Here is a 23,286-nt window from a genome sequence, read left to right as displayed (position 1 = left end):
GCTTTGGATGGATCAAGAACATCGGAAGTTGCCTGGTTGCAAGTGTGGTGGCTACTTGAAACAAAAGAAATACCAAGGTTATTGTTATCTGGTAGGTTCCTCTGTCCACACTTGCCTTAACCTCTACCCTGACATCAGTTGTTTTCATAAGAAAGATCCTTGTCCTAAGAGACATTAAAAACCTCATGCACCCATTTCAGGGTGCTGTCGAACCTTGGGGCAGAGACGCAAGCTTTTCTGGCTTTGTTAGTTATAGTATTTCTCTACTTTTTGAAGTAAATGGAAATACACCCAGAATCAACTGTTTGGTGGGGTTCAGTGGAAAGGCAGCTAACATGACATTGTGGGTGGGTCTTTTTGTACCATTGTAATTATGGCTGTGGCGCCTTACATTGAGTATCTAATAGGAATTAATGTGTTACATGCTTCTAATTTCCTGTTCCATTCAATATAAATGCTCAAGGAGGTTTTCTTTATTGGAAAGAACCTCATGTAGAGAAGTGCTAGCAGGATGGGACAAATCCTCGGCAATTTATCTTCAGAATTTAGCACAGATACCACTCTCCTCTGCTAACCCAAGTGTTCGCTCTGTAGATGATGTACTGTTCGTTGACAAGCCAGAAGCTCTAGTCTCAACGGCCCTGATTGCACTATTATTACACCTCCTGGAATAGAAGTGGCTGATAAATCTCAAGAAAATTCAGGAGCACACTCACCAATAAAGTTTCTTGTGGGTAGATTTACAATTTGCAATCCCTATAGCAGTTAAAGAAAGAAAGAAAAAAAAACCCTGCTGTCTTCTCCGTCTCCCCCTCAAAAGAAAACATCCAGACTTTACTAGACTCTGGGTATTTCTGTCTCTGTGACTGATGGCTCTAACTGCAGCCATGTAGGAGGGAGCCAGCCTCCCCCAAGGTTCACCTTGAGATTCTGGGCTTGCTGTCTCACTGGCCTGGCTACTATGTACACCCATTTTGAAAAGCTGCTAGTACCTTCCTAATGGACTCTCACTGACACTGAAAGCCTGATCCATAAATGACCGCATATTCCCATTTTTGAGGAAGAGCACCTTGAATTCAACATCTAACCAAATGTTAAAGACCTAAGAAGCTTGTTCAGTAACTGCTAGTCAAAATCGAATACCCCCTTTGGGGGTGACTTTATTCGCTCTCTACCACCTGAAACAAAGTTCTGACTGTTCAGAGCCTTGACTGATAGAGGTTCCCATAAATACATGAGACGATGTATTAGTGATGCTTTAGCTAAACTGAAGCCTGATCGTGTTCATTGTGATCACTGGGTATTCAAGGTCATCACCAGTGACACTCTACTGAGATGAACGTGGTAACCTTGCTAAGTGGGCAGAACCCAAGGCTGTTCTCACACCTGCACGTAATACTCCCCTTGAGGATCCTCATTATGCATTTTTCCTGATGGCTGGTGTATTGCCGAGACCTTGGCTGTTTAGTCCTTCACTTATAGCTCTACAGAGTAGTGCACAAAATTCACCCCTTTGGGGGGCTGTGAACTACAGAAGTACATATTATAGCTGCATCCAAGTTACTCATGCTGAAGCCCTAGTCGGATCCCATGACCTGATGGAATCAACTGGACTTAAGCTGCTTACTGAGACAGCAGCACTTAGCACCATTGCTGCCTGAGTACGTAACGGCACTTGACACGATCGATATCTACCAACCAGACATAAAGGAAAGGACTTTACATTCCAGCTACTAAGGCTGCCACCGTATGCAATATTAATGGTTCTTGCTAAGTTGACTTACTGGTCTCCTGGTAGGGAAGCCTAATCAGATAGGGCATGGTCTACTCCTGTTCCCGAGGCTGGACCTCTAACCACTTCTCAGGACTATCTCTCAGGGCTACCTGAAAGTGTTGTTGATAATTTTGCAGGTTATGGCATTGTTCCAGAATGATCAGCTGCCTTAGGTGCCACCATTGTAACCCTTTAAAGTAATCTGTGTCATGTTTTCAGCTTACAGGGCCATTTGAGACTGAAAAAGGTATTTAAAAGATGCTTAACCATGGTCTGATAGTCAAGAAACTGAATAAATCTTCTATGTGCTCTAAACCCCACAGACTTCTAGTATTGTTAAATGTTGAAATGATCTTTGCAAATATTGACTCAAAAGAAGTCTAACTCTGCCTCCTTCACCTCTTTCTGGTTCATGTTTCTTAGTTTTGTTTTGTTTCTCCTCCTGCCAGGTTTTTGTCATAGGGCATGAACACTCACTACAGAGAGGCAGAGAGAGGGGAAAGTAAGAAATAACCCCCCGCCCATGCTACAATCCCTTCTTCTCCCAGGTTTTTGGGCACATGCACACCTAAACTGTAGTCAGGCATGTGGGAGTTCAGCGCCTTAACCACCATGCCACCTGATGGCCCCAATACGGCAGCTTCATAATACAGTGTTTTGAGAAAGAAATCGTATCATCTCAATTGCTTCCTCAGTTGTACACAATGTGAAAGTAGTGTAGAATTATGCGTACCTATATTTGAAACTCAGAATTCCACTCTGAACTTTCCTAAGCATTATCCTTTCTTTTTCCCCAGACTAGCCTGGGTGGCAGCCTGGCCCAAATGAAGCTCAAGATGGATTGAATCAACTACCCTCAAGAAATCTTTCCTAAATGAGGCCTGGACTTAGTGATCCTTTATAAAATGGCAAATCCAGGCACTACCAGCTGCCAAGGAGGTGCTACTAGAGATGCTGTTAATTTCTGTCCTCCTCTGTAGGTCCCAACATTTATAACTAAAGCTTCCCCTTTCTGCTTCAAAAATGCCATTTGTACCTCCAAGACTAGAGCTCTTGTGTAAAGGTTAGCATTTTCCTGAAGACATAGGACTTGCATATCAGGGTGACCATAAGAGATCTTTCAGTGTCTAAGTAAATATCAGTAACTGGGATCAGCAGGTGGCAAAGTAGTTAAGATACTGGACTCCCACATGGCCAGCTCCAATGTAGTTTGAGTTCCAGAAACACACTCCAGGCCCATGTGGGTATGTGCCCAAAATCCTGAGAGGAGAATGTAGGAGAAGGGATTGCAGGGTGGCCATCCCCAGAGGTTATTTCTCACTTTCTCTCTCTCTATCTATCTCCTCTTTTCACTGAGCACATGCACCCTACAGCATAAACCTATAAAAACAAAAATAGTACCAGCTACTCTAGTCCTTCTAAAGTGAGCCTCCCCTTACTTATTCACAGGAGTTACATGGAGCAATATCTGGGAATTCAATGAACAGTGTTCTTTATAAATTGAATTTTCCAATTAGAAATGTTTCTCAGAATTTCACTATTTCAACTTTGGAAGACTTTCAGGTCAGCTCCAACTCACTGCCCAGGCTGTTTGGAGAAGACGGACTTCTTTCTTGTGGCAAAGGTAGAGTCTTTGGAACCATAGATAAAACCTATTTTTATCAGGGTTAATACCTCTAGGCCAGTGAACAACTTATAAAAAAAAAAAAAAAAAAAAAAAATTAAGAGGAAAGCCACCTGTTTTTTTAAGGTAAACTCTGATGGTTTTGTGGCATTTGTTCAGCTGACTGGGTCTAGGACCTTAATGGGCATGGTTAAGATTAATTTTGCTCATAAAAGTTCTGTTGATAATATCCTGAAATCAATGCAAATGAGAAAAATGGGATGGTTATGATCCCAGTTTCTGTCATTTAGATTAAGTAGAGGAGTGGCCAGCTCATACAGAAATTTGCTAGGAGCCCACAATGTGGGCTTTCTATAGAAAGAGGGTGAATATTATGTTCCCGGGAGACAGTCCTATGTTGGTCTCTTGTGTTACTGTGCATTTTGGAAAAAGTTCTCACTAGGGAAGAGGACACGCAGGGTTCTCTGGCAGTCATCTAAGCCCGCCACATGCACACACCCACCTACAGGCTCCACATCGCCTCGCGGGGCCTGATCCCAGGAGGACCAGCATTCACAGGAGATAGGCACTGCGTGCTATGCTGTGCATGTGAAAGTCCTTAATCTGCGAGCACGGTGTTTCCTTCCAGTATTTGCCAAACTGATGCTGGCTGACTTGTTGGCTTCCAACTACACTGCAAGAACTTTTGCAATTCTTGACACTATTCTATTCAGAATCCTTAGATGTAAAAGATCCTGGGGAGGTAGTTTTTCCAGGTAGGAGTGAATTAGAAATTCTGCTAGCAAAATAAATAAATAAATAAATAAATAAAAGAAAGTGCAGAATGGAATGGTGCAGGCAAACAGCTGCTTCTGCTACAGATGAAGGCAGCCTATTTTGGCTCCGTGACTATGTTTCTGTGTTTCCAATGACAACTAAACCTTCCTAGTAGACATACAGTGTTTTCCCTTGATGCGAATATGTTGGAATGCTTGAAGTCATTGTCTCTCTGCAATGAAGATGATTCTTTACTTTTAATTGGTGAACTTCTTTTTTTATTTCACAGTTTGTCAGAAATGAATTTTATTCTTATTCCTACAGTATCAAATATCCTAGTGGTTGAAAGCAGGGCCTGTGAAACAGACCCTCATAGTATGAAGGTTAGGGTCTTGCCTTACTTGCAAGTTCCCTGACCTCCCAATTTCAATTTTTTTTATTTGTAATAATAATTACTAATAACTACTGCAGAGGGCCATTAGGAAGATTAAATGAGAACATACTTAGAACAGAGCCTGGGCATATTAAGTTATCTGGAAAGTCATGAGATTTTTTTCTGTTTTTCTGTGCAAAAATACTTCATGACTTTTCCTGACAACCCAACAGTAAACGTTCTTTATAAGATGAGCCTTTGGGCAACCCCTTTATAACTCATTCCACATGTTAAGAGTGTAAGCTCAGTCAGACTTTAAATCTCAGCTGGGACGCTTTTTAGTTATGTTTTTGTGAACAAGTTATCCCTCAGCTGCTTCTGTTTCCCTATTTGGAAAATTGTGACAATAATATTACCTACTTCAGAGGGGGATTTAGAAGATTAAATAATATAATACAAAAAATATATTCTACTGCCTGGCAAATCAAAATGCTCAGAGATACTATTCCCAATATTTTAATTGCTGCAAGACTTAATCATAACTTTGTAGTGAAGCAGTTATTTCTCACATATTGTTTCCTCTTTCAGAATCAGGATCAATGTCCACCCCTAAAACATTCTTTAAAAACTGCTGCCCAGAGGAAGCACTTTCTTTAATACGTATCAGTGGCGTTCAGTCTGCATCACTTAGAATCCTTAACCTACTGTTTTCTCTATGAAAAGAGACATATAAATATTTTACCTCTTTTGTTAATTGTAAGCTACTTAAAGGCTAAGACTACATTCTGTAAAACTTTTTATCTTGTATTTTGCATTGCTCCAAGCAAGTGAGCAGTGAACATTTCCTGAATGACACATTCTTAAAAGCTCAACACTGCCTAGCTTCTTTTCAAGCCTTCTAAAAACTGTCTGGAATCAATCCATTCAAATAAAGTTTCCACATTTTTTTTTCTCTTTTCATCCATTGACTTAGAATCAAAGATGTGGATTTTCTTTGTTAGCGAATTTAACAACTTTTATACGGTGCCCTTAATCATAATTAAATGCTTTTGAAAAAAGTGTTTTTCTAATTAACTGAATATAATAGCCTAAGTCTTTAAAGAAGGATTTTTTTTCTAAGAGAAATACATCTTTAATAATATTTGACCCCAGCAGGCTGCCTGATTCCATCCATGATGCTTAATCCATTCTTTAATGAAAGCAATTCATGAGAAGCAGGATAAAAGTCAAGTATGATTCCAATATTTGAACTGAAAACGATGACACTGATGAATGAATATGTAACTAACACATAGTCTCCTTAAAGTACAAGGTATTTGGATATTCCTATGTTTATTCTGGACTCCAGCCAAATTCTTTACCAGCAAGATTTACTTTATGTATCGAAGGGAAATTTTCTTTCATTAAACAAGGGTATTACTGGAAGTAATATTAATGATAGAAGGTTTTCTTTTCATGATTATTAAATAAGTCAAAAATAACTTTATCACTAGAGTAAAGAAATACATATGTATATTTATTATTTTAAAACAAACCCTGTAACTAACAAGAAACCTAGTGAGACACTACATAATTACAGCATCTTACTCACGCAAAGAAAAACTGAGGAAAAGAAAATGAGGAATTTCTAATGTGTGTAAGTGATTCAGTGACTATGTATTTAGTGTATACTTTCAAAAATATTTTTACCTCATCAATAATACAAATGTCTTCTCCTATAAGAATTTCTGACTAAGCCATATAGACCTTGGAGACAAACTAACAAGAGACTTTCTCTCATCATAAGCATTTACAATCAAAGAATGAAATTCTCATCTTAACGATGGGAAAATGTTTTGATAAAAAATTTCTTTTCTGAAGTCAGTCCCATAGCTCAGCAATTAAAGGAGCCAGATGGCTGACTGCAGTTCAAATCCCAGCCTCGGCAACTTGAAGAATGTGCTGGGTATGTGTGCACAGAATACCCAAAAAAATCTTTATGGGATGGAGAAATGGAGGAAAAAGAATTGCTATATAACCATGTCCAACTGGGGGTGCTTTTTCTCTCTCCCTTTCACTCTTTCTGTCCACCCTCTCTCTCTTTCTCCCCACAGTGAGCATACAAACCCTCTGGAAATAAAACAAAACTAAACCTTTCTGTTCTTTATTTTACAGGATTATTTTTATAGTCTTAATTGAAAAGTGTTTCCCCCCTTCAAGAAAGATTTAAGTTTGAAAAAATGTATCAGTTTACCTTATATTGGGCTAGAGGCCACAGAATACCATTTAAGGGTATAAAGGTCACAGAGCATCTGACTGTTAGAGAACTGACTGCGGCATACTCATCCTATTGATTCCAGAGAAAAAGGGTTTATTATGCTCACTAAATAATGCCATCCGTGAATTTCAGACTTGTGCTGGTTTCAGTCCCTACGTTTACTGATGAGCCAATTATTTTTTATATCCTTTTTGTTTATTTTATTCATTTCAGCCTCTTGGTTTTTGTTCTTCGACCCCTAAGTAATGTGAATTAAGCAACAAAACACAGAGTTCCGTCTCGGGGACAAAGGAGTGTGCTTCTAGACAGTGCCACAGACTTTGGCTGAAGCCTACCCATGGAGTTTAATGGGACTCTAGCTGCCAAAACCCCATGCAACCTTTGAATATTTAGGGCTAAATGTAACTGCCACTTGCTCCCCCTCCCTGGGGGTCCATAGCAGCTCTTATTCCTCCTTTCCCAGATTTCTGCCAACCTGTTTGTTCTCACTGCTACTGCTGGCGCTTTCTGGCCTACTCTTGTGTAACTGTTCTCCAAAACTGTTCACAGTGTGGGACAGATTATGAAAGAAAACAGTTATTTTTAAATGCTTATTTACTTAATTGCTAAGAAAAATAAGTTGCACTAGAGACATTGAAATCCTGATTTTCTTTTATAAAATACCAGAGGTAGGCCCATCCATAATTAACAGAAAAATTTCCCAAGACTGCTCCTCAAAACATAAGCTCTAAGGAAACACACCTTTCAAAATATATGTTCTTTACTGAGGTCTGTTTATTTCTCTTCATTTTGTCTGACCCATCTCTATTCTGTTTCTCTCCCCTAATGACAAAAGAGGGAAACTATATTTGAAGATCATTGGGATCAGTCACAAAATAGATCAATTAAGGAAAAAGTATATTTAAACAACAATAATAATATTTTTGCTTACTTTCCTTTTTCTTGAAGAGGTTTTTGCTATAGGGCGCATGCACTCACCAGACAGACAGAGACAGAGAGATGGAAAGCGAGAAATCACCCCCGGGGGGATGGCCACACCGCAATCCCTTCTCCTTCCTTCTCCTCTCAGGATCTTGGGTCCGCATGCACATGTGCCCAGCGTGAGTTTTAAGCCACCGGGTCCAGGACGCGAACCGCGGTTGACTACATGGGAGTCCAGCGACATAGCCATTTCGCTAACTGCTGGTCCCTTGCTTACTTTTCTTAATGTAACACATTTCCTCCTCAAATTACGGTAAATTCAGGGACAAGGCTTTATGTTACACTTTGGAAAGTTAAAATCAGTGTCCTTTTACTTTCTAGTATTTTTGTGAACTTTCATGTTGTAGGTAACTATAATTATGCAGTAATATCATTTCAGCGACTCCAAAGAGGTACATAGTTAATAGATATTTAAGTCTATACAAGGGTGTTTGCAAGATCTGTCAGAATTTTTAAAAAATAAAATTAAAAAAATATTATTTTCTTTCAGTGTGTTCTAGAATCTATCCAAAATGTTTCTTTAACGTTATAGAGAGGTATACATCTTTTTGGGAAAGATAAAAAAGGACAGTTTTGTCTTTATGACCTCCCATTATTTGAAAAAAAATATCACCATATTTTGAAGTCAGATTCCCTGGGCTTTAGGTACAGGTATTTCTTTTTAAAACTGACTTCAAAGGGAGTTGAATTTAATGACATTAAGAAAAATCTTTCCTTGTTGCTGCTAAGTTTGTAGAAAGAATATGACAAGACAAGAAAAAACAAAATAATATCAATAAGCTCTTTGAAATGTTTTAGGATTTTGTGACATTCCTTCTCGTGCAAATATCACCCGATAAATGCAAAATTCACACCAACTATAAACACTTACCATATTCACTATCATAGAATATAATGAATTTCTGCCAGGCATACTCTGTGACCACTCGCAGAATAACTTCGTTCAGGTAGACAGGTGGGCGGACTGAGAGAGTGTAGTCATCATTCCTGTTGCTCCGGGTGAGGCCACAGCCACTTCTTGGGGTCCCAGCTGTTGAGCGCTGAATGAAGAGGTGAGGAATGTGCATGGCGTCTGCTAAAGACTGCAGGGACCCTGCTGATGTGCAGCCTATGGAGCTGACCAGGGCCAAGATGCCTTGATTCATAAGTTCACAGGCTGTAAGAAAAGAAAGTAATATCCGAGATGTCAGTCAGTTTCATGCATTCCCTTTTTTGAGAAATGGGTAAAAAGCTTATAGAGTTATTATACAAATAATTTCTTTCTTTCTATCTGTCTGTCTGTCTTTCTCTCTCCCTCTCTCTCTCTCTCTCCCTCCCTCCCTCCCTTCCTATCTTCCTTCCTTCCTACCTTCCTTCCTTCCTTTCTTTCTTTCTTTTTTTAAGAAACATTCTACCTGAGGGAGGTACCCAAATGATAAAGTGTTAGTGGAAATTCACTTCAGGAATTCTCCCCTTCTAACCACCTTGTGAAAATGACTTAGCTTCTCTTGGCTCAGTTTCAGAATGGGTAAGGAGGGTAAAACAGCATGAATCCTGCAGGATTATTGCAAGGCTTAGAGATAAGGCACTCTGTTATTTGTCTCTGACATTATAGATATTCAATTCATGTTAGCTACACTTTTATAATTGTCAATGTATAATTCAGAGAAAAGAGAATTCCTTATGAAGTACATAATACAAGGTTTCACAAAGGAGTTAACATATTATGCACTGGTAAATGAATGAAGGAGAGATTATGGATTGGAGGAAGGCATTTCTGGCCCCCCAAAAACACAGACATTCTAGAATCTAAAAATTCGATGACACTGTCTCAATACAGTATAGAAATGAGAAGGATTTTGTTCCTTTCCTTGACGTAAATAAACTCATGATGAAACAAAATGCAAATTTCAGCAATTTCCTCATTCTGGTTCCCAGATGAACAATTTCTGATTTCTATCACATTGTTTATAATCTCTGTTTTGATTTCATTTTAGCTATTTTGTGCATACATATACATGAACCTTAGAATGCATGAAACTAAAGCAAATATAAATTATAAGTAAATATAAAGACTTAGCATATGTAGAAAAGAGAGTTAAAAGTGCTATTTCAGGATGCCAATATTTGAAAGTGAGCGATTGGATATACATTCAAAAGCAAATTCAGAAAGAATCAAGGCAAAATTATTTGCATTTGAGAAGCTTAGTTGTTAAAATTGACTCAGCCTTGATTCTAGATTCTAGATATTCTAGCTATCATATTCTCAGGATTTGGACCCTTTTTAAAAAACATTTTTTAATATAATACTTACAAAGCTTAAATTTTTTTTTTCTTTGTTAAGGTTTTTGCCATAGACATGCACTGGGGACAGACAGAGTGACAGTGAAAGGAAAAATGAGAAATTGCCCCCTGAGAGGATGTCCACACTACAGTCCCCTTCTCCTGCCTTCTCTTCTCAAGATTTTGGGCTCGCATGCACACATAATTTTCAAGCCACCAGGTACAGGACTAGAACCTTGGTTGGCCATGTGGAAGTTCAGTACCTTAACCACCACACCACATGCTGGCCCCAGCTTAAAGAAAAATTTAGATGGTAAGCACTCCCACATAATTAATAGACCAGATAATGAAGCATGATTTCAAGTGCAAGTTTGTAGGTATTAAGTCAATGATAAGCATATAAACATCAAATACCTTTATTATGATTAATATTAAGTAAACCAATATATACAAAATAAGTTAAAAATTATTAGGGACACAGGTTTTTTTTTTTTTTTTTTTGAGAGGTTTTTGCTATAGGGCGCGTGCGCTCGCCAGACAGACAAGAGAGAGACATAGAGACAGAAAGCGAGAAATCACCCCCCAGGGGGGATGGTCACGCCACAATCCCTTCTCTTCCATTCTCCTCTCGGGATCTTGGGCACGCACGCACGCACGCACATGCGCCCGGTGTGAGTTTTAAGCCACCGGGTCCGGGACGCGAACCACGGTCGACTACGTGGGAGTCCAGCGACATAGCCATTACGCTGACTGCTGGTTACCGGGACACAGTTTTCAAACATTGCCTCATGAGGGAGGTTATATTTATTTTGGATAAATGTTAAAAATAGCACCAGGGATGAATGCTACTTAGATCATAATAGAATTTTCAGTCAACATCACACATTCTACTCATGTCCATAAATTCAACATTTACAGAAAGCAGTATCAACTGATATTGATAATTTCAGAGAATTTATGCAAAAAGTCCGGTCAAAATTTTGTTTCATTATTTGGGTAAAGAAATACAAACATACTATATTTATACAAGCAAATAGAAATTCACTTTTCAGAAATATTTTATTTAGATGCTTGGTTCATTTAGCATTTAAAATAAAAACAAGAGTGCCTTAAAGCATGCACAATTGGTTTCAAAATTTAGGTGATCCTAATTACAAGTGATGAAATGTAATATTTTACATACCTGTCACAAAAGTTATAAAATAAAATTATAGAAATTTGAGACACAAAGTTCAGTTCCAGAATTTTATTCTGTCACATATAACAATTACCGAAAAATCGTTTGCTTTAATCTTCAGATTCAGAAGGATATATTGCAAAACGATGAAGTCATATATTAATCAGACATCACAGATACATTTACTTTAGTGTCTCACTTCATCTGTTCCAAACAACTATGTTACTTCCTGTAAACCCCTGTGGCATGAACAAAAACTAAGCCAGTTATTTAATTTTTAAAGAATTATTTAATTTAATTTACTATTATTAATTTTTAGCTTGACCAGAGAGATAGAGAAAGCCAGAGAGAGAGGGGGAAGTGAGAAAGCAAGCCACCATGTCTGGGACTCAAAGTGTGCTTGGCCATGTGGGAGTCCAGAGACTTAAACCACCATGCCACCAGCTGGCTCCTAAGTCAGTCGTTTTTATGTCAGCAACTGTGTTATTTTTCGATTTCTATTTAGTGTTACCCATGCTGCTATGCATATGAGCATAAATAACCAAAATTTTTCTATAAAATAAAAGTAGAAATCTTCAAACACTGCAGACAGAAAAACAATCTTAGACCTGAAAGGCAACTTAGAAACCATGCAGAACAGTAATGGAAAACTGGCTTTACCTGCTACATTAACCATGACTTATCAGTCAGCTGGTTTCCTGGAACTCTATTATAAGAAAGATTTTTGAAAAACTACCAAAATTATTTTGTGAGCTTTTTCATAGGAAGAGGTCAAGAGAATAGTAGCCTATATCCTACAGATGTACAGACTCTTCCAGTGCCCATCCGCCCGCCTTTTCATTGCTCACAGTTGGCGAGAAAACAGATGCACCTCCTTCTAGAACCAAAATGAAAGCCATCTTTTTCACCCATGGCTCACTTGTCACAAGACAGCATGCAAATAACAAGGAATCTTTTATTTGTAACCTTAGAATTTTGGATGGCAAAGAAAAGAAAGAAACTCCTTAGAAGAAACCTCAATCAGAGCTGGTCTGTTGTCAGGTTTGGTGAAAAGATCTATTTCCACTAAATAGCTTCCAAGGAAGAGCTCACACATCTGCAGTGGTTGGGACTGGTGACCTAAAACATAACCCCATTTGGGCACACACAAGAACTGGCTCACGAGGTAACCTATCATTTCCCCTCAAGGCTATATTGGATGCTCATTTGGCTCTATTTTACCAATATAAAATGTTGGTTGAAACACAGAAGATAAAAATTGATTTGCTCCAGATCTCAACCCTTCTCAGGGCCCTAGATGAAGGTTAGTATAAAAAAGAGAACTATTATTCATGACAACTGAAAATAGATTTGAGAAAAACAAGAGCAAGAACAGAAGCAAAGCTTAGTGAGTCAGGCTACCTTTTGCAAGAATTCCATGGTCTTGACTGTTAAAAGATTGTATTAGTTAGAGTTTTCGTTCCATAGAATGTATCCAACAGTTTATTAGATATGGTAGGGAGACAGTTTCAAGTATTTTTGTGTGTATGAGTATATGTGTGTGTGTGTGTGTGTGTGTGTATACCCACTATGTTTTTATTAAAAGAATCCAAACAAAGAACTTTTCAGCGGCATATTTCTTTCTCATGTTATTTCAACCTGTGATTTATTTATGCTTACATGTGCATGCACACACACACACACACACACACACACACACACACACATTCAACATACAGACCACATGAATATCTTGCGGCTTTGTGACTTCAGAGCTTTGAGATTTTAACACTATCAAAGATATCTGGGAAAGTATTTGTATTCTTTCCACAACAGTTGAATGTAATTTAATTTGTTTAATCCATTGATGCATCACACACATGATTATTTATAACTGCTATTTTTTCCTTCTATTCAAAACACCTGATCTTTGCTTATATTTTTAGGAACAGAGTAAGACAAAAACACTTTCAGCCTATCCAGACTATTAGTAATTTTTGCAGATATGATTACCATCTGAGAGGTGGCATTTAAAAGAGGCTTTTCATTTGACACATCATTAATGTAGTTTGCCAAAAATATAATCATTTGCAACAAATTCCTCCAAATAAAGCTTGTCTTTATGTATAAATAGTGTTACAAGGTCCAATTTAATCATAATTGTCTACTTAGAAAGTTAGTATACAGAAAAAATGATTTAATTATAATTAGAAAACATTAAGATTTTATTCTTATAAGGAATGGACTAAATGGTTATTACCAGCTGTCAAATAAACTCAACAGAATAATTTTAGTCAACTAGTTTTTCAATCTTCTAAAGCCAACATGAACCTTTCATTGTAATTAGTGGCCAAACCTAAGTAAAATTAAACATTTAACTTAGTACCTACTATAAGTCACTTTAATTTTCCATTTGCATATTATAACAACCCTATGCAAAAAATTATCCATTATACCATTAGTAAATGGCAGATTTGGGAGTCAGACCTCCAATATCTGGGCCACAGTGAACTAGAAAAATAAATTGCTGTTTTTGAATATAAGTCATTTAAAACATAACTCGCCCCTACTACAATATTCAAAAAAAGTCAGCCTCCTGGATATGAAAAAGGATAAGACTAATAATGATCTTTGATAGCATGCTCTTTCATTTTGAGTTTGGGATTAAGACATTAGGTTTATATAGTCTTAATTCCAACAATAAAGAATATAAAAAAAGAAACTTTAAACATGATTTTTACAAGGTACTGAAAAGAACCTCCAAAGTATTGAGTATACTTTTTATTTTCCGAACTCCCAGAGGGTCGGTGTGCTCACCAGAGACAGAGCAAGAGAGAAAAAGTGAGAGAATGTATTCTGCAATGGGGGGTGGTCATGCCACAATCACTTCCCCGTTTCTCCATACTTTCAGGATTTGGGGTACTCACATACACATGCTTGGTGTGTTTCTTTCAAGCCTGGGGTTTGAACTGCACAGTCAGCCATGTGGGATCTGGCTCCTATAACCATGAGGCCATGATAGTCTGGCCCTGAGGAAGCCTTTTCTATAGAAGAGCATCTGGAGTTGTAATCTGAATTATAAGCAGTAATTAACTAAGTAAACAGAAGTTAACCTGAACAAAAACTATGAAGAAACAGGAAAAACAGAATGGCCAAAGATCTTGTGGTAGAAAGACTATGGAATATGAGAGAGTGGGAGGAGAGGAGGGGAGTTGAATGGTTAGAGTACAGAGACCATGTTAGTGGTACAAGGTGAGGATGGAGGGTCAGGAAATATGACCTTTGACTGGAAATGACTGTCATTTTGCTATTAACTTGAAGGAGAATTTAACATATTTTAGTTATCACCATTTATCTGTTATTTATATTAAATATCTACCTTTAGCCTTCTTGTATTTTATATTTATTTATAATTTATGTAGCTCTTCAGAAGCTTGAAAATTATGATAGAAAAAAATTGTAAGTCTTGTATTTTATGGAATGTTTGGCTTCATACTACGTTTAGACAGGCCTTCTTCCCATAACCTGCAGATTATACTATAAACAGTTCATCTAAGACAGCACTTCCCCATCTGACACTCTGAAGCTGATCATCAGCAGATGGAAGAAACAGCAGTCAGACTTAAGGAAATCAGATGAGTGCAGGATGTTACGTCTGGTTGATACAGGTAAAGTTCCATCTTTAGCCTCATAATCCCAGCTAGCAAAAAGTAAGGATTAACATAATGTGACAAGAATGACAATCCATATCATATTATATACCTGCCTTTGAATCGTTTTCAATCATTTAATAGAAATTCTACTTATTCTATTTATCACTCTTTATAATATGGAACAACATGGATTTAAAACCGATTCTTCCAAGAGCAGTGACAGAATATTTAATATAGTCCAGCAAGTTATATGCTGTAAAAAATAAGAATGTGATCTTGTAGACAGGTATGAGGAGTAGTATTTTTGTGTTTGTTGTAAGAAGACAACAAAGAATAACAAGAATGGAAATAGTATTTTACATTTCCTTTTCAGTTACTGCCATCTAACCAGAATATTGTCACTAAAACTCAGAAAAAAAAAAAATCCTCTTTTTTTCCTCATGCTCTTTCACATCAACTTGGTTATTAAGACACGCTGTTAATTCTACCCCTTAAATGTTTCTCAAATTATCCTTTTCATGAAATATCCTCTGCTAGTCCTTTAATCAAACCTATTTCTCCACTAATTCAAGTCATAAAACTATCTCCAAGCTAGAGTTATTTCACAACTCCCTGCTTAACCTTTCTTTAGTCATTTGTCCTGTAAACAGATGCCTAGTTTTGTTTGTTTTTTAAAAAAAACGTCATTATGTCATTCCCATGTTTTAAAGGTCATAAATAAAAGACTGAGGAGAGTAAGGAATGATGATTAAACTCAGTATGGGATTCTAGACAAAAATCATGGACAGAAGAAAAAGGTTCAGAAAAAATTGATCATTCTATAACATTTTATCCATATTAACTGTTCTTGATAATTGTACTGTGGTTATGTAAGATGTTGACATTAGGGAGACTAGAGTGAGGAGCAAAAGGTAGTCTTTACACTATGTTTGCATTTTTTTGTGTAAATCTAAACCTACTTCAAAAGTTAAACAATTGGGAACCAGCAGTTAGCATAATGGCTATGTCGCTGGACTCCCACGTAGTAGACCGCGGTTCGCGTCCCGGACCCGGTGGCTTCAAACTCATGCCGGGCACGTGTGTGTACGTGCCCAAGATCCCGAGAGGAGAATGGAGGAGAAGGGATTGTGGCATGGCCATCCCCCCTGGGGGGTGATTTCTCGCTTTCTGTCTCTCTTTCTCTCTCTGTCTGTCTGGCAAGTGCACGCGCCCTATAGCAAAAAAACTCTCAAAAAAAAAAGTTAAACAATTAAAATTTAAAAATTAGCGTAATGGCTATGTCGCTGGAATCCCACGTAGTCAACCGCGGTTCGTGTCCCGGACCTGGTGGCTTAGAACTCACGCCGGGTGCGTGTGTGTATGTGCCCAAGATCCTGAGAAGAGAATGGAGCAAAAGGGATTGTGGCGTGGCCATCGCCCCTGGGGAGTGATTTCTCACTTTCTGCCTCTCTGTCTGTCTGGCAAATGCACGCGCCCTATAGGAAAAAAAAAATTAAAAATAAATGACAGTGTCAATGGCTTCTTCTGCAAGAAAAAGCCTAAACTCACAGCACGGCAATAAAGTCCATTATGGCCTGTCCGATCTACATTTTCATGCTCGCCTCCATTTCTACTCCTTCCTATCATCTCTCTGAGCCATTCCACACACTCCTACCACCAGGCTATTTACACTTCCCTTACATCATTTCTTCAGTAGCCTATGTGCTTAAACAAAGAAATGTTTTTGAAATCTTAACAATACTGAGTCTTCTAATTCATAAGCATGTTATATATCTTCATTTATTTAGGCCTTTTTAAAACTTCTTTAAGCAGTATCATATAATATTTAGCATAAAGGTCTTACACGTTTGTCAGATATATTTCTCAGCATTTTTAATTTTATATTCTACTGTAAATGGTATTTCCATTTAAGTTTCCATTTTTCTTTTTCTGTTTTTTTTTTTTTTTGAGAGTTTTTCACTATAGGGTTTTTTATAGAACTTTGTTTTTTCGGAGACAGAGAGACAGAAAGTGAAAAATCACCCCCAGGGGAATGGCTATACCGTAATCCCTTCTCCTCTGTTCTCTTCTTGGGATTTTAGGCATGCACGCATACATGCCCAGCATGAATTTCAAGCTGCTGGGTCCAAGACTTGCACCACAGTTGACTACGTGGGAGTCCAGTAACGTAACCATTACAACATCTGCTGGTCCCTCAGTTTCCATTTATGTTAATAGATATGTATATATATCAGACTTTTGTGGTATTATTATAAAACCTTATTAAACTTACTTATTCTAGTTTTTTATTTTTGTAGATCTATAAGGTTTTTCCTATATAGATAATCATGTCATCTGAAAATAAAGGCAGATTAACTTGTCAACCTGTATGCCTTATATTTTTTAAAAAGAATTATTTTATTTAATTTTACTTATCATCATCATTTTTAAATCTGACCAGAGAGAGACACACAGACAGGGAAAATGAGAAAACAAGCCATCAGCTCCACGATCTAACAGCATTTGGCAACGAGGGAGTCTAGCACCTCAATCCCCACATCACCTGCCCTCCCCCAAGCCTTATATTTCTTATTCATGCCTTATTGTGTTGGCTGGTACCACTAATATAATAATAAATAGATGTAGTAACAGTAGCCAGCTTTCCCTTTTTTCCTGAACTTTGATGGTATGCATTCAGTCTTTGACAATTAAGTAGAAAGTAACCTGGAAGATTTTTTGACCATGCTCTTAATGAAGTTGAAGAAGTTACCTCTTTTTTCTGAGGGAAGAGTTTGTTCAGTGGCTGTGAGTTTTTATCATCCTACTGAATTTTATCAAAAGCTTTTCCTGCATCTATTGAGATAATCACATAGTTTTCTTTTTCATTCTGCTAATACGGGCATTTACACTGATTTCTAAATGTTAAACTACCCTTGCAAGGCATCATTAAAAGAGTTGGAATGTGATCATGTCTTTTTAATTTTCTAAAAAAGTTTGTGTATAATTAATGTTATTTCTTCATTAAATGTTTGGTAGAATTCACCAATGAAACTTTCTGGGTATGGAGTTTCATGTGCAAGAAAGTTTATAATTATAAAATCAATTTTTAAAATAAATATAGGGATATTCAGTTTATCTTTTTCTGCTTAAGTAAACTTTGTTAGGTGATGTCTTTCAAGCAATTTTCCTTTTCATCAAAGTTGTCAAATTACTGCCACAGAGGTATCCATAACATTTCCTTATAATATTTTTAATATGTGTAGGTCTATGTGGATATTACTTCTCTCTTTCATGATGCTGGTAATTTATATGATATTTCCTTTATCTCTAGCCAGTCAGGCAAGACATTTATCAAGTTCATTAATTTTTTCAGAGAACAGCTTTTGGTTTCATAGATTATTGCTTTTTTGTTGTTGTTGCTTGTTTTCTGTTTCACTGATTTGCACTCTGGTCTTTAAAGTTTCTTGTTTTTTTTTTTTTTTCACTTAATTTGAGTTTAGTTTGCTCTTCTGTTTTCAAAGGTAGACTCAGTGATATCAGCTTTAGATCGTTCTTTTCTAATGTACCTGCTTAGTCTTATAAATTTCTCTCTACATGTTATTTTAGTTTTCCTCTTTCTGCTGAATTTATCCTATTATCCATGAATGTTATATTTACCTTTCATGCCAACATATGAAAAACATAATTATTTTTACAATCTTGATTTGATATTTACAACATCTGGAACACTGCTCAATCTATAATCTGTATTTGTAGCTTGTGTGTCTCCCTCCCTCTTTTTTAATTTTTAAAACATTTTATTTATTATTTCCATAAACTTGTTTATATTACATTGAGTCACATATATCTTTTTTTTAATTTAAATTTATTTATTTATGTTCATTCACTGTACATCATTACAGCATACAAAATGAGATTTTCCATCCAGAGTACAACCCTCCCTCTCTTTTCTTTCCTTTTTTCTTTTCTCTTTCTCTCTTTTCCTTCTTTCTCCTTCCTTCCTTTCTGCAGGTGCCTTGATAGGGTCTAGTTATGCTGTGATCATCCCAGCCAGCCATGATTACATGCACCTGGTGTGTTAAGGCCAACCTGGGATCTGAACCAGGGACCTCCCATCTGCCTCCAGCATCATGCAGCAGTGCTGCACTACCTACCACTTACACCACCATGGCCGTGTCTTCTTTTGCTTTTCTTTTTGACAATTTGTTGCTTTTCCTTAGATTTTTGTGTCAGTCTAGGAACAGATCTGGGTACGTGCTATCATTGCCATCACTATGTTTTGTGCACCACAGGCTTCAGACTTCTCCAGCAGCAGGCTGCCAATACTCTGTACTCGACTGCGGCCTAGGTTGCAGGGTTTTTTTTCCTATGTTTCTGTTCCTTTCTCAGCTTTCACTGTCCCTCAAAGCTGGACCAAGTGGTCTCTCTGTGAGTCTCAGCTCCACTGTCTGGGGCAGACAGCTGCTATCTGTACTTGGCACTATATTCTCTCCAGACCTGGTCAAGCCTGAGTCTCAGGCATGCCCTGTGCATGCAGCTTGGCCTTAGGGCTTTCTCACATCACTGTCCCTCATCTTAGGAACAGGAAAACACTATTTTTCTTCTGTGATAGGTCTCTGGAGGGAGTTCTCTGCCTCCCAGTATTGGCTGATATAAGCTTAATGTTTATAAAAGATCCTGGACCCAAGATAGTGTTGTGACAGTCTCTCAGGAGTCTTTGCTAGGGCCAATAGACCTTTGAATGTGCTCATGGGTTCCTGTGTTTTTGCCTTTTCCCAGTATCTCCAGGCTTTGTACTGTAAGTGATAAAGGGTGGATCAGTGGGTCAGGTATTGCTTCTGCTCCCTGTAGCAATCCACACCTGCAGCATGGCTGCGCCCTTCAGGGAGTGCTCTTTGCTGTCCACTGATCCCAGCTCTCTTTGGAGCACTTACTGGAGGACTACAACAACAGCCTGCAAAAGAGTGCAAACTCCCCTGGTGCCTGCCATTCCAAACAAATGCAGTAGCTCCTATTTAACCTTTACTAATTCATAAAAATTGGCAGCTTGAAAAACACACATGCCCACAGTGTTTTTCAAGCTGCCAGATCAGAGACTTAAACTGAGCGATCGACCATGTGGGATCCAGCTGCGCCAACCACCACGGGCATGGGCAGGCCTCCATCATACTATTGGGTTGTTGGAAAAGTCAAGACCATTTTTTTTTTCTGTTTTTCTCTTCAAAATACATCATGACTTTTCTGACAACCCAATATATTTTACATAGTTGTTTGTTTCTATGTTTTTACTCTGTCTTCCTCACTAAAATATAAGGTACGGAAGAACAAGAAGATGTCTGTTTTGCTCAATGCTTTATGTCTAACACGTAGAATAGAGACTAGCCTATTGTAGGCAATGAAGAGATGATGAATGAGTGAATAACTGAATAGACAGGATAGTTGTTTAATCTTCAGAGTGGACATGGTGGAAGGTAGGTAGATTATACTATAAATGTACCTTTAGCCTTAGAAACACATTTCATGTTATTCAAAGGCTGCGTTTGTAGAGAAACAGTCTATTCATGCTGAGATAGAAGATTCCTCAATGAAGTTGACAATGGCAGGAAGAGCACAGTGAAAAGAATCTGTCCTTTGCACAGAGGTGTTGTTTAGCATTGTCGATGCGTGCTGTTTGGATATATTGATATTCTTCTATAACAGGACTAGCAAATGTAAGCTCCATCAGAGGAGGGATGGGCTGCAGTGTTTTACACCAAGATGTGCCTGGCATATCGACAGAAGACCTCAGTAAATATACCTTAAGGTATGAATGCGATGTCATACGTAATAGATCAGAACATTTTATTTTCTATTGGAAGCAGTGAACTCCATGGAAACTTTGGCAGTAGTAGTAATACGTAAAGTTCATTGCCATTTTCGTTTGCAAATATTCATTTTAAAACTGCCTGAAATTTTATTTGATTAAAATAACCTTTTATGATGTAAATTTTAGATGATTTTAGACTAAGTAGTTTTTTAAAATTTTTTGTAAGGCTTTTATCATAGGGCATGTGTGCTTGGCAGGGAGACAGTGAGAGGGAAAGTGAGAAATCACACCCAAGAGTGGATGGCCACTCTGCAATCCCGTCTCTTTCAATCTCCTCCTGGGACTTTAGGCACACACAAACATATATCAGCATGATTTTCAAGACACCAGGTTTGGAATGCGAACTGTAGTGGGCCATGTGGGAGTCCTGATGCCTTAACCACCACTCCACCTGCTGGCCATGCCATTTTGGCTATAAAATGAATTGAAATGGCTATTTGTTGTATTTCTTTTAAAATTATATTTTCTAAATTTTCTCATTTTTTATTTAGTCATTCAGTTAGTTAGTTAGTTTGTTATGAGGATGTGTGCTCACCAGAGAGAGGCAGAGAAGGAAAGAGAGGGAAATAAGAAAACACCGCCCCCCAAAGGGGGATGGCCACACTGCAATCTTCATCCTCTGTCTCCCTCTTGGGATTCTGGGCATGCACACACACATGCCCAGCATGTTTCATAGGTCACCAAGTCTAGGATGTGAACCATATAGTTGGCTACATAGGATCCAAATGCCATAACCACCACATCACTGGCTGGCCCTTTACTGTTTTTCTAATAACTATCAAAACTAATATGATTGCTTTAATGTAGTATATTCATTCTAATTCATTATGAGATCATTTTTCACCACAATATTTCATTTAATCCACGAGTTTTGTCTTGATGTGGTTAAGAAATATAACTGGAAGCAGGAGCTAGATCATAGTTATTCATGAATCGATGATCACTACCACAACTTATTGATAGTCACAGCTCCCTTGGCATAAAACACGCTCGGATTTATTCTCTTCACAGTTCCCTTGGCATGAAACACACTTGGATTTATTCTGTCAGGAAGTAATCTTTTACCATCTGCGGTTTGTTATCATAGTCTAATTTCACTAATAATGCCTTTCAACATAGCATCAGAAGCATTTCTATTTCTAGGGGGAAAAAACTGTCTATGCACTTTCCAGAGCTATGGAACAGTTCATGAGGTCAGAAACACTATTAAATAGTGAGCTCGGCCCCTGCTAGCAGCAATTATAAAGTGAAAGGAGATAATTCCTGAAAAGTACAGCATAACATGATGGCAACTTTCAAAAGACAGCTTTTCTCTAAGTCGCATGGACTCCTTTGTCTTACGTTTTTTAAGCAGCATTGTGCCAGGTGTTGAAAAGGCCTATATTTAAAACTTTGACCTTAAGTCTCTGTGTACGCAACTCACTGAAACATTCAAAGATAATGTTTCTTCTAAAGGCAGATATAAATCAAAACACTAGGATAGGGACCAGCAGTTAGCGTAATGGCTATGTCGCTGGACTCCCATGTAGTTGACCGCGGTTCGCCTCCCGGACCCGGTGGCTTAAAACTCACACCGGGCGCATGTGTGTGCGTGCCCAAGATCCCGAGAGGAGAATGGAGGAGAAGGGATTGCAGCATGACCATCCCCTCTGGGGGGTGATTTCGCGCTTTCTGTCTCTCTGTCTCTCTGTCTGTCTGGTGAGTGCACGCGCCCTATAGCAAAAACCTCTCAAAAAAAAAATAAAAAAGATCATGCTGGCCACATGTGCATGTATGCCCAAACTCCTGAAAAAAAAAGAGGAGAAGGAATTGCAGTGTAGCCATCCTCCCCCACCCCAGGGGGAGAATTTCTCACTTTTCTTCTCTATATCTGTCTCTCTCTGGTGATCACACACACCCTATAGCAAAAATTTAAAAATATTAATAGTATATATAATTTAAAGACCAAATAAATGTGTGTGTGCATGTGTGTATATTATAAGAATATAAATATTGATTATATATGTTATTGATTCTTCATAAGAACATACATATTCACAGGGCCAGTAGGTGGCATGGTGGTTAAGGCACTGGACTCCCACCTGGCTATTATTGGTTTGAGTCCTGGACCTGGCACCTGAAAATCACTCCGGGTGCATGGGATGTGCACTGAAAATCCCAGGAGAATGGAGAAGGGACTGCAGCATGACTATCCCCCTGGGGGCATGGGTGATTTCTCACATTCCCTCTCCGTTTCTGTCTGTTTCTCTCTGGGGAGCACACACACACTATGGTAAAAACGTTAAATTGGGCTAGCAGATGGTGTAAAGGTTAAGGTGTTGGACTCCCACAGGGTTAAACATGATTCAAGTCCCAGACTGGAAGGCTTGAAACTCATATCAGGTGCGAGTGTGTGCATGCCCAAAATCCTGAGAGGAGAATGGAAAAGAAAGAACGGTGCTATTTCTATCTCCCCTTAGGGGTGACTTGTCACTTTTTCTCTGTCTCTCCATGTGCCCTATAGCAAAAATCTCTCTTAAAAACAAACAGAAAAAAAAAAACTTAAAAAGATTATAATGGAGTTCCGGACACCAGGCGGACTGAGGCTGCAGGCCCGACCCTACCG

The 23,286-nt window shown here is 38.2% G+C and overlaps 1 protein-coding gene across 1 annotated transcript in view; it reads right to left on the bottom strand.

Moving 5' to 3' along the window:
• The window catches only part of LOC102476311 (glutamate receptor ionotropic, delta-2), a 909,022-nt gene that overhangs the window by 161,308 nt on the left and 724,428 nt on the right, over positions 1 to 23,286 (bottom strand). Inside the window, exon 3 of the mRNA XM_006148786.1 lies at positions 8,637 to 8,921. Coding sequence (XP_006148848.1) covers positions 8,637 to 8,921 — 285 coding nt within the window. The remainder of the gene's footprint in view (positions 1 to 8,636; positions 8,922 to 23,286) is intronic.

This window comes from Tupaia chinensis, unplaced genomic scaffold (genome assembly GCF_000334495.1).
Source record: "Tupaia chinensis unplaced genomic scaffold, TupChi_1.0 Scaffold000245_1, whole genome shotgun sequence".
Taxonomy (NCBI): Eukaryota; Metazoa; Chordata; class Mammalia; order Scandentia; family Tupaiidae; genus Tupaia; species Tupaia belangeri.
This window is presented reverse-complemented; position numbering and strand designations above follow the sequence as displayed.